Source organism: Cebidichthys violaceus, unplaced genomic scaffold (genome assembly GCF_023349555.1).
Source record: "Cebidichthys violaceus isolate CVI_PGR_0920_01 unplaced genomic scaffold, fCebVio1.0.p SCAF_1, whole genome shotgun sequence".
NCBI classification, from domain to species: domain Eukaryota; kingdom Metazoa; phylum Chordata; class Actinopteri; order Perciformes; family Stichaeidae; genus Cebidichthys; species Cebidichthys violaceus.
Window position 1 is genome coordinate 6,273,305 of NW_027176262.1, and position 12,315 is coordinate 6,285,619.

The 12,315-nt window shown below is 41.7% G+C and overlaps 1 protein-coding gene across 37 annotated transcripts; it reads left to right on the forward strand.

The window, feature by feature from the left end:
* Positions 1–272: 272 nt before the first annotated feature.
* On the forward strand, positions 273–11,710 carry sh3bgr (SH3 domain binding glutamate-rich protein). Of its 37 annotated transcripts, none has more exons than XM_068708055.1 (12): positions 276–564; positions 1,648–1,833; positions 1,962–2,042; positions 2,996–3,085; positions 4,568–4,756; positions 5,390–5,419; positions 6,544–6,567; positions 6,991–7,017; positions 8,425–8,451; positions 9,407–9,445; positions 9,988–10,049; positions 11,017–11,710. In XM_068708055.1, the coding sequence occupies exons 1-11, from the start codon at positions 520–522 to the stop codon at positions 10,003–10,005; spliced, it is 756 nt and encodes a 251-aa protein (XP_068564156.1). In that variant the 5' UTR covers positions 276–519; the 3' UTR covers positions 10,006–10,049; positions 11,017–11,710. The 37 variants fall into 37 exon arrangements, with proteins under 37 accessions (XP_068564366.1, XP_068564373.1, XP_068564381.1 ...); XM_068708037.1 differs by having other exon boundaries at positions 277–564; positions 4,568–4,771; XM_068708046.1 differs by having other exon boundaries at positions 277–564; positions 4,568–4,771; positions 5,393–5,419.
* The last annotated feature ends 605 nt before the right edge of the window (positions 11,711–12,315 follow it).

Consider the following 12,315-nt stretch of genomic DNA (forward strand, 5'->3'; position numbering starts at 1 on the left):
GTATTCAATATGTATTCAAAAATATAGAGACTGTATATTTGTCCCTCATTCGGGACCCCTAAACGGGCCCGTGTTGGTGCGTTTGGAAACCAAAGCCGGACAGCCTATAGTGCTGGTCAGAGCTATTTCTGTCCATATATGCACTCAGTAACGAGCCGAGGACCCGCTTCACTGTCCCCTGCGCCGACAGACAGCTGAAGTTGCCAATCAGTCTGTGTGGCGCTGCGCCCCTAGGGGCCAACCCGCCAATCCAGCGTTAATGGAGCCCGGAGACCAAAAATAGCCGCCGCAGTGTGTGTGTGTGTGTGTGTGTGTGTGTGTGTGTGTGTGTGTGTGTGTGTGTGTGTGTGTGTGTGTGTGTGTGTGTGTGTGTGTGTGCGCGCGTGTGTGTGTGTGTGTGTGTGATCTCGGTGCTATGTCCCCCGTCCTGGGTGAGCTCTAATAATAGAGGAGGCCGCCTGCTCCTTTAAGAGCCTACTTGTTGCATAGCCTACTCCACTAAAACACATAGTAACAAACATGGTTATCAAAGTATTCCTCGCCTCTTCGTCGGGATCCACCGCGGTAAGTGTTCCTATCAACTTTCCTCCGGTTGAAGATACTTCTTAAAACCGAGCAGGACTTTCTCTCAACATACTGGTTGAAGAGCGCTAAACCTTCGACATGAATGTCACTTGCTTGTGATTTTCGCATACGTAAATGATGGACGCTTCGTTTCTTGTATCCCTCTGCAGCGGTTCAATACTTAAATTAATTATCTCGCAGGTCGATGTGATTCACGTGCAGATCTTTCTAGAACAGGAGCTTAATACGTTTTTCATGTCTCGAGACGCTTTCAGCCCACATACACCGGTTTTGGTGGAGATTGTGACCCTCACAAAACAGCCTTTATCGTAGTATTTGTGATCAGATGTACATGAAGTAAGTGTTTTAACACTATGTTTGATGACAGCAGAGAGGGCTGAATATATCTTCTGGGTCTACTTTTGGCAAAGCTAAATAAGCAGTTTGATGGCCTGGCCCAGCTGGCCAACAGTGTTGTCTCACAGCAGTACAAGTTTGGTTTTGTCCTCTTGAGTAGATTTTTGTTTGTTTGTTTGTTTGTTTGTTTGTCTTTCATTCAGCGTATACTGGGAGAGGTGCAAGGTCCCCACACTTTGTTTAGATGAGGCAATGTCACGACTGAATTTACTGAATCTAGTTCACTTTGTGTCTTACCCAATTCAGATCCCACCAAATTAGTAGGTTCATTGTTTAGTCTAATTTGTTAGAAAACAGTAAAAAAATAGACCCTCACTTTATCCCAGGACCCAAAAATGATATCTTCATATTACATTTCCTGTCAAACTAACAGTCCAAAATACAAATATATCCGATCTGCAGCGACATATTTGGCATTTGTGCTCGATAAATAACTTCAACAACTAATCAAATATCAAAATAGTTAGTAAAAGTTAGTGTTCAAGTCCTAGTTTATATGTTTGGTAGGACACAGGCACGGGGAAAGGTGGTGCACACTTATTAAACACAAAAAAACGCTGCAATTCACAATCTTTAAAGTTAAATATTACAGCCCTTTTCCCCACACGCTGTGCAATCGGTGCTGATTTTCTCAACGCTTATGCTTTTCGTTCTCTTGCCTCCCAGATCAAGAAGAAGCAGCAAGATGTGGTCGGCTTCCTGGAGGCTCTCAAAGTGGACTACGCTCCGCTGGACATCGCCTGCAACGAGGAGAACCGCATGTGGATGAGGCAGAACGTCCCCGAGGAGAAGAAGCCCTCCAACGGCATCCCGCTGCCCCCTCAGATCTTCAACGAGGAGGGCTACTGTGGGGTATGTACACAGAAACGTGGATTTACTGTATTTGTAACTACTACACTGCACAGACCTGCATGATGAGGAAGTGGGAATGGAAGATGCAGAGAGTTGTTAAAGAACGTTCTCTTTTGTTTTTAATGCAGGATTATGAAACGTTCTTCGACGCCAAGGAGGACAACATGGTGTATGCTTTCCTGGGGCTGCCTCCTCCTCCTGGGTCAAAGGTTGGAACTATTTTCTTCTAAATAAAATAATGTATTTTGCCCCTATGCCAGACTGTAGATCTGCTGTATTGGGACAGCAGCGACAGTGTTTTTTAATTTAACCAAAGAGCTTATATATTGTTTTTTAATAACAGGTTTAAAATGAGTGGAACACAATTCAGCTTTGTGCAATACATCACCAGCTGTTTGTAGTCAATATTATGTAACATCTGTCAGATAAAGATGTTCCTTTTAGGATTTTAAGTACTAGAACGATGTAATTTAGGCAATTTGGACCATTAAACCTGTGCAAGCAACAGAATTAATCAAGCAATCATCAGGTTATTAAACAACAAGTTTAGTGTAATTTGTTAGAAAATAGTGAAAAATAGACACCATCACGGTACCCCAGAGCCCATAATGATGCCTTTATATTACATTTACTGTCAAACTAACAGTCCAAGACAGAAACATATTGAATCTGCGGTGATATATTTGGCATTTGTGCTCGATAAATCATGGAATATCAAAATAGTTTCTAATTAAACAACTTTAAAGCGTGCACAGGACTTGAAATGAACATCAAATACCATTATATATGATGATGTTTTTTTATTACCATGTCATGCATACATCCCGCATACAGCCCACATGGGATTACAAGACAGCAGAACTCATTTAAAGCAGATCCAGAATGCTGCACAAGCATTTTAAAAGCAATACTACAGAGTCCAAAAATACTGTAAAGAATAACGTACATAATCATGTTGTCAGATCTTGATGCCTTTAACAAAATGCATAGGGACTGTAACTGATGAAGCATATTGACTATATATATATATATATATATATATATATATATATATATATATATATATATATATATATATATATAGACTGGTGATCTAAACAGTTCAAGCCCTGCTTTTGTTTGACACACTTTTGTTAAAGCTGATAATTTTTTATTGACCCAGGAAGCAGAGCAGGCAGACAAGGCGCTCATTGTGGAGAACGGGACCCACGCCGAGGAAACTAATGCCGAGGAGAGCCTTGATGAATCAATAGTAATGCCATCGATACTTTTGTTTTCCCCCCTCGTGTTTCCTTTTTCACCGTGTCTCAACTTTTCCTCTCCACCCAGCGTATCTTCTCTCCGTACCTGTCGCCTCGAACAGACTCTTAACTTCCTCTCTGTCCCAGTCGTCACAACTGACTAATCCTCTGGAGTTGTGCATGAGAGAGAATTAATAACACGACACACTGAGTTGTCATATCGCTGTGTCACTGTGTTCGGACTGCCACAGAGGTGTGAAGCATCATGTTCCCTACAATCCTGTCTACGATTAGTATATAACAGAGTGGAGTATGTTTGGTTTGCATCGTAAAATGGGATGTTTTGTTTCATTATTGTGGTTTTGTTCAATGCATACTTAAAAAAAAAAATAAGCATGTTGTGTTTTTCATACTTCCAGTCACTTTCTATCAATTTTCCTCCCAAACAAAAATCCCTACTGGTGCTCTGTTTCACCACAGTATCTGCAATGTCATTGTGCCAAGTCAGATTTGTAACTATATTTTGACTGCTCAAAACCTAATTTTAAATTACAAATATCTGCAATGTGAATCGGGGATATCTGTAAAAGGATTATGACTAGTTGTAATTCCAGTCTCGGATATCTACAATTTAATTTGGACACTTCAGCCCAGATCTGAAGATACCAAACAACCTACCTCATTCACTTTCTACATTTAAATCTAAACTCTGCATTAACCATCTTTAAAATGGAATACTATTTAAGTAATGTACGTCCAGGATACAAGCAAATGTTCCTTAAAAGCAAGATTTTACCCCAATAATGTTCTACTCTGTGATTTTAAGTAACTAAAGAAGATTTTATGTTGCTTTTTATTATCCCACAGCGTATAATTCTGTTCTGCTTGGACAAAGTTGGAGTTCATTTTAGGTGCATTTTCGTTCCAGCAGGAGTGCGGTTGGCCCTGTGCTTTTACCGGTCAACATTTTGGGAAAAATGCACTTATTCGCTGAGACTGAGGGCCATACTTTTCTGAGTGGAGAAAAGTATGGCCCACTCTCATGTCTGTAAGGTAAATGCTAAGCTACAGCCATCAGCAGGTTAGCTTAGCTTAGCACAAAGACTGGAAACAGGTGGAAACAGCTAGCCTGGCTCTGTCCAAAGACCTAAAAAGCTCTACGATTAACTCGTTATATCTGGTTAGTTTATTCTGTAATAGTCTGGCACATAAACTGTTGTCTAACTATTCCTTTAAGGCAATGACTGATTCTCACATGTGACAAAAAGGCTTTCTTCATTTCATGATGCATCATAGTGAACTTTTGGTCCTTTTAACCGCCGCCACTTCTACCCCTCCTCTGCTTTATTCCCAGGGTTGACTAACACCGACCATTTGAGCTTCAGAACCTCTCCAACCGATGAACCAGTGCCTGAACAACTATGCCACTAATATTCCAAGTCGCTTGTTTTCCTCGATCACCAGTTTGTTGTTGTTCTCACCTCACAAAAAAGGAGGTTCCGGTGGAGGCGCGAAATGGGAATGCACACGGAGAGGAGGAGCAGGAAGCCGAGGAGGAGGAAGGTGAGGGTGACGAGGAGGAGGTAGCAGAAGGAGAGACTGCAGAGGAGGAAGTCACGGAAGGAGACGAGGCCCCCGCAGACGAGGAAGAGGAGGAGGAGGCAGTGGAAGAAACAGACGAGGTCACAGAAGACACAGTAATTGCCACTCAACTGCAATCCAACCTCCCGTAGTTTCTCCCTCCGTCCCTTAAATGTTTTGAATGTAATGTCTTCTCCACCTTCCCATCATTCCTGGAATGCTCTGTTTTTCATTCCATCAGCATCTCTCTGTCCCTTTTAATGTCCTTTTCTTCCATATTAAGGGTTTGCCTCCTTTTTGAGTGCCTGTCCTCGTTCTGCATCTCCATGTCAAGTCTCTCTTCAGGATTCAGTTGTTTATTAACCCAGAATGTTCCTCTTCATTGTTCTTGTTCAGCACCACTGTACATTTAACCTTTTCACTGTTGTATTTCTGCAACCTTTTGTCCAGTTTTTTTTATTTTCCTCCATGTGTCTTTGTATTTTGCTGACAACGTTGTTACCACTTGTCTTCCATCCCGCATTCCACTGCACATCTCCGATCACTGTTAACCGTCCAGGTCTGTCAGTAGGGTCCCACAAACACCCCACGTCTCTGGTTCAGTGAGCCTGCTCTGTGGATGCTGTTGTGTTTTAGTGTGAATAATATGCAGTATGTGTTCTGTGTGTGGGGGATAAATCCATACACGTAAGCACAGTCTGACATCTCTAATACTATCTTATCTCCTCTGTCAGCAGGCCCAAGCAGAGGAGGAAGAGGAACAGGTAGGTTTATCAAGAGTTTACAAACACACACCGATGTCTGCTTCTGGAGATCTGAAAATAATGATTACTAACATGAGCTGAACTTGTCAGGTGTCTATTGACTTGTAAATTAATTTGTTTTAATTCTCATGCCAGAGCTGGATTCATGATAATGTAAAAAAAAAAAAGTTTTCTTAAGGTGTTATTTGATATTTAAAAGTAGAAATTGGGCAGATTTTTTAGTTTTTAGTTTTTAGTTTTCAGTCGGTTTTAAGAACCTCAAAGAGAATTTCTATTAGTAACACTTTCTCCTTCCCTTTTTAAAATGAGTGGTATTATTTCACTCACGACTTATTTACAACAACGCTTCTGTTTTTAATCAATATCCATGTGAAATCTGTTGAAATATATAATCCTCTTTCCTTTATAATCCAATGCAAACCTCTAATGTCCAGTATGTTAGATAGAAGACGATCCACATTCAGAGGTTCAAACCACTCTGACTGTAAATTACTGTATAACACTCCCATGTTTTAGTGAATACTCTCCCATTCTCTGTACCGGGGTAGTAGGTATTTATTTATTTTTTATTTTTTAAATTGACGCACCACTTGGATTTGAATGCCTGAAAGTTAATATCTTCAGTTCAGCCGCTGTTTGCCAGACTCTGGTGTTGAGAATGCATGTCATGTTCATCAAACAAATTTAACAGCCTCACACCACACACTGGGGAAAATATATAAAGAAGACATTTTGGCAGTGATAGTTCATTTAACTCAACATTTACTTACTATTATGCGGCATGTCTGCATTTAAAAAATGCTACATTCCACTTACACAGTTTGGTCTTTTACCGTTACACATTTATATGCCCTGGTGATGTGAGGTTTATTGAGTTCTTATTGCCAATTAAAGCTACACACAGTCTCCCCACCTTCTTCTTCAGGTAGCTGCATGTAAGAACTGGCACGTCTCTTCAGTTTGTGTTCCGGTCCATTGGAAACCGACTGACTCAAAAACACTCCCAGTCACTTAGATGCATCAGTTTCAGAGGTCCTGCAGCAGTCTTGTTCCTCGTGCACGCACCGTACGGCCTTTGACCCCCTCTTTGCCCTTTTGTCCATCTCTTGGTTTGCTCCCTCCAGGAGGAAGAGGATTTGCAGTCAGAGGTAACTGTGCGTCGGCGATCGTCTCTGTCTGCGGCTCCTCCGTATAGTCATCAGCAGTGTGGGTTTGATGGTGCACAGATCACGGAAGGCTGCTCCGGTTGGGATGGGCTTGGTCTGCTGTTCCCACTCATCTGTACACCCTTTAATGTGCTTCACCTTTCTTTCTTTCCCCTTCTATCTTCTCTCTCTCTCTCTCTCTCTCTCTCTCTCTCCATCACTCTACTCCCATTTGTTTCCCATCTCTTTTCTCCTAACATCCTGTTCCTCATTTCTTCCCAGTTTCTGTAGCTGCCTCCTGACATCCTCAACCATCCCCACGTAGTTTCCATTTTAAATCAGAAGACTTTTCTATAGCGCATGCCTGTGGTGCTCTTTTGCTCCCCCACACAGCCGGCTGACCTGCTATCTGTTATTTACTTCTAGGAGGAAGAAGAGCTTCTGCAGCTTGAGGTAGATTCATGTGATGTTTCTTTAACCTGCCACAATCCTTCCTCAGTTTCCTTTTATTGCTTCCTTCATCACTTCCTATCTATCAAGCATTCCTTCAAATTTTCTCTTTCACTAGATAACTAGTAGACTTTGTCCCACCAAGGAGTGACGAGTCAGAATAAGATTTAGGACGACACTGTTGGCCATACTAAGAGGTTTTGCTCGCAACCTCAAGTGTGTATTGTCTCCACTCACAAATGCAGTGATGGTTGAAAGTATGACCTCCAGTGCTTGTCATAAGAACATATCCAATACAAGAATATTTTTTAGAAAGGTAATACTGCAATATACTGACTCATTTAAAGTCCCTTTACTTATATAAGTCATTAGTTTGATACTGCATTTGAGTATGTGTGCAATGAATTTACAGTATGTTCTCAAAGTTCCTCTGCATCCCTGTTTGCATTCACACGAGCTCGAGCACATACACACACATCTGAGCATGCACTTACACACAGCGATGTCATCTCTTCTGGGGACGGTGGAGACGCGTCTCTCTCCCTTTTATGAATCTTGTTTTTGACCCACGTACTTTTACTTACTAAAAACCTCTCTTAAAAATAATATTGATTCAGTCATCTTTTTTTTTTGTTGCACATATAGGAAGACTTCCGGCTACATTGAGCACCACGCACTCTTGAAACCAGACCTATGCATTCGATCACACATTGTCTCTCACACTGACAGTATTCAGCTATAAAGGACAGGCTTGCAAGTTTCTTGGTTAAGACCCATTTGTGAACAACTCAGCGACTTTTCTCACAGTATTGCTTTTAACTCTGGGTTAACTTCCCCAGAGAATCTGGACTTAACCAGATCCCAGGATTTAAAAAAAGCAAAACAAAAGCCCAGTTCATAAAATGTCCCTTTTGTTTGATGTGCTGTGTGAAAAGAGCTCCGCCTCTCTGAGACATTCCAGCCTCTGCCTGATCTCCTGTCACGTATGCTTCACTGCTTTGCTTCGCCTTCTTTCCTCTCTACCTCTCCATCTATTGTGTTGTTGTCCCACTTCTCTTGCAGGAGCAAGACAAACAAGGCCGTGAGGTTGTTTCTGTTTGTGGCATCCTGATTTTTTTTTAGGCCGTATAAAATGTAGGGTTTAAACTATCCTCTCTCTTTATTTTCTCTCTCGCTCTCTTTCTCTCTCTCTCTCTCTCTCTGTTGCTGCATGGATTTATCGGTTATTTTACATGGAGATGCCTGATGGTGTGCAGCATGAGAAATATGACAAAATGTTACTTAAACCGTTGGTGGATTTAGTGTGGTAACAAAAATGCGAGTCCATATACAGACCACGAATTACATTGATCTTCTTTCCTTCTGTGTGACATTTAATTACTAAACGCCACACGCTTTCACCCTCCGTAGGAAGAAGAAGAGGCTGAAGTACAAGAGGTACATATTCTGTTTTTGCATTGTGTGAATCATATTTGGGATATTGATGCATGATCTGACCATATACAAAGACAACACAGGTGTATGCAAACATTTCTACTGCCTCCATCCAAGGCAACTGTGTGTCACAAAGTCAAGTGCACACAAGTGACTCAGCGGTGATTTTCACAGATGAGCATTACATCAAGATGGCATCTGACCCAAACAGTAGCTGTTGTTAGCTCAGTGTTGCATTAAAGAACATTTACTCAGGCATTTTTCTCGGAGTCTGCCAAGACATCTTTACTTGTTTGTGTTTTGATGCCTTGAGAGCAGGTGGAGAGTTTTGATGTGTTGTTCAACCCTGCCTGTTTGCACACGAGCATAACGTGGACATGTTGTGTTGTGTTGCACGGAGAGGGGACACTCTGACCTGACAGGGGGACATGTCTTATTCTCTCTTTTTTTTGAAGAAGAAGAAGAAGTCATACCTTTTTGTTTCTTTTTGCCAAGAAACAAAGTGGATGCGACAAGTTCCAAAGAGGATGGACGAGATGGAGCGCTTCTTGTTGTTTTTGCAACACTAGGAGAAAAAACCCCCACATAAATATATTTAGTTACATCAGATGACCCACTGGGCTATAAACTGCTGCTTAATTTGTTTCCATGTGGCATAGATCTGTTTGTGTGATGGCGTTTGGCACTCATCTTTATGGTGTGGCGTCTTAAGCACCACTCTTGTCTCACTTAGGTCATCCCAGGATAAACTGAACTCTGTGGGTCATTAGCTCCCTTTCTCTCTCGTCCCCACCGTCGTTGCCACCGGCCGCACCTCTCTCGGGTTACTCCTCCTCCATTTTTAACCCACCCTCCCGACAAACACTAACACGTGAAGTCCTCTCACCTCGCTGTCATTCGGGGCCGTGACTTCACACAACTCCTGTCTTCTGTCTTTCTTTTTTTCAACACGTCAAAGGAAGAAGAAGAAGAAGAAGAAGACTTGGAAGAAACACAGGTAGTATGACAGCAATGAGTTCAATCCATTTTTTGTGACATCTGAACTGCTGCCTGTGCTTGAAATCCCTGCAGAAAGTCTTGTTTCGCTCTTATTAAGAGGGTGGATCTGTAAAGTGACACAAATACACTTTAGTAGGGCATCTTGATTATTCAGACCCAGTAACCACTGATTTTAGGAGAGCAATAAGAGAAAAAGACCAGCTTTTGGCTTTTTTTTCCTCTTTTTTTTTTTAATACCATCTGTCGTTGGAATCATCGTTGCCTTTTATTTGTGCAACAAACTAAGCTTAAATCCACTAAGCTTAAAGCCCCACTCACTCACTGGATCTGAGACGAATTGCTGACACAACAAGCAACATAGACTGCACCAATACTAAATTATTAGATTTTTCAAAACCTTCAGATGCTATAAGTATAATGACATAACAATTCTACAGAAAGCAATTCAAAACGCATAGATTTTGACACATTCTTGAGAATTTTCTACTTCTTTCATTTCTTCCTATTTGTTATTCATATGTGATCATTTCTCTTTAACAGGAGGAAGAGGCCGAGTAGCTGAAGCCAGATGACCTTGTTGATGCTGACTTGCTACTCTCCAGGTGAAACACTACACTTTCTCCACTGCTTAGTGTCAGTGCTTGTGCTTTACCACTGGAGGGCAGTAACACATTATGTGAATTAATAGCAAACATTTACACCACAGCATGAATAGGTCCCCTTGGTGTTGCTTTGATATTTGGCATTTTATGTAACCAGATTAATTAAACTGTGTTTTGCTTTTGTGTGCCTCTTTGACCCCGCTATCAAATCAAAGGCCGCTGAATAATAGCAGGCGATTACTCAAACCTCTCTGCTTTATCTACACTGTATACTGTGCCCATGAAGCAGCGCTGTAGCATTCGCTACGATGTAATGTTTTTGCCTTTACATATAAGATGCATAAATCTCATGCTAACACTGATGTTCCCCTTGCTTCACCTTGGTGTTTGCATTGTGTTGTCTTTTGGTTTTTCCTTTGACTTGCACTTTGAGGTGTTCAGTCAGAGGAAACTAAATAATGCAGCAGCTTATTTACAAGGGACTGCCACTACTGGCTCCATCTGCAGACAGCTTCAGTGAGCACACAGAATGCCTGGGGATCATCTGGAGCCACAACAAAAACATCCCACAATTCCTTTTTTTTTTTGTTCCTCTGAGGCAGTGATGATGATGATGGTAATGATGATAATAATAATCCTAATCTTCAAAGCATGTCTTTTAGTCCCTCTGTGCATGTCAGGCATCTATGACCCTGCTGCATTATGGGCCACAGAGCAAGCTTTGGAGAAATGGGCGACGCTCATGTCCCTCAGATGTCTCCCAACCCCTGCGAGCCCCTGTCACGCCTTGTTAGAGGAAGCTGCTAAGTGAGCTTCAGATGTGCCTCCGGAGGAGCGGGCACGCTGGGTGGCACAGGCGTAGCGGCGGTGGTGGCTGTCTCAGCCACTGCAGACTGTCTACTGGGAAATGTGTGACCTCGTTTTTTTTTTATTTTCATGTTTGTTTCCTGTTCGCCTTGTGTTTCAGCCTGAAAGGAGCCTCCCGTTACATCTCTCCCTGACCCCATGACGCTTGAACCCCTCCACCTCTCCCCAAGGCCACACTGGACCCCACTGGAAACTGTCGGTCAAGTGCTTGAAGGCGCTATCCGAAATGAAGAGTCCGAAACCCACATTTGCCCCCCCCCCCCCCCCCCCTTTTGACTGCAATGTTGACTTAATTTTTATATTTTGCATTTAGAGACTGTACTGAAAATGAGTAGCCTAGTGGTGTCAGTTTGTTTTTAATGAGTAGCTTTTGTAAAATGCAAAACAGTTATTTTGTTAGACTCAAACATATTTCTCATGTTTTACTTTTAGAAAGTCTAGTTTTGTAACACAGACAGTGACCTTTTCAAAAAACATTACCGTGGCATACTTCAGCTTGTGGCCTACTTCAGATTCAAAGGTTCTTACTCACTCTCTACTGTGTTCAGCAGTTTTACCAATGTCGTGCCTTGTTGACTCCCTCCACCAACTGAATGTATGAATGCAAACTAAGACTTCTAATGGCCACATGAGAAAAGACTATGCACATACCGCAAACTACTCCACCACCACTGCAATTACTTCTGCCAATACTGCTGTCTAATCAATGCACTTTGTTGAATGAAGAGTGAAACATGTGACTAAGTCTTGGATGCAAAGGAAAATGCAATAAAGTAGACTGGTATAGAAAGAAACCCCAGTGGTTCTATTTCTTTTCTTTATAAAGGCTTTTGTTGACATATTTATAGATCAATGGACCATTGTGCGTGGTGAGCAGCGCAGGAAGATACAGCAAATGCCTCGTCCAAAGAGGTCCTGGGAAAATGAGACCAGAGAAATATATTTTTGGCAAGGCATTGTAAGTACTTTACAATACAATGAAGTTATCAACAGGGTACAATAGGCTGTCATCTAACCACTGCAGTACGTTACCAAAAATATGAAGGAATTTACTTTTAAAGAAACAAGCAGCTCAGTGGTGTTGACAAATCTGTGTTCCTCATTTCCAAAATGAAAACACATTAAAAGCCAAAAGTTCTTAAAACAAGACAAAAAGTCTACAGCCATGCTAGCAACTGTGTGAGGCTGCATGCTAATGCTAACGTAGGGGACATATCATGAAAAACTCACTTTTCAGTGCTTGTGCACATTCATTTTGGGTATCTGAAGTGCCTACAAACCCATGAACTGTGAAAAAAGACAGCCCAGTTGGATTTTTTGTGGACTGCCTGGATCAGAAAACATGTGATTCAACAAGCCAGTCAGATGTCACATTCGGGCTCGTTAGAATATTTCACTG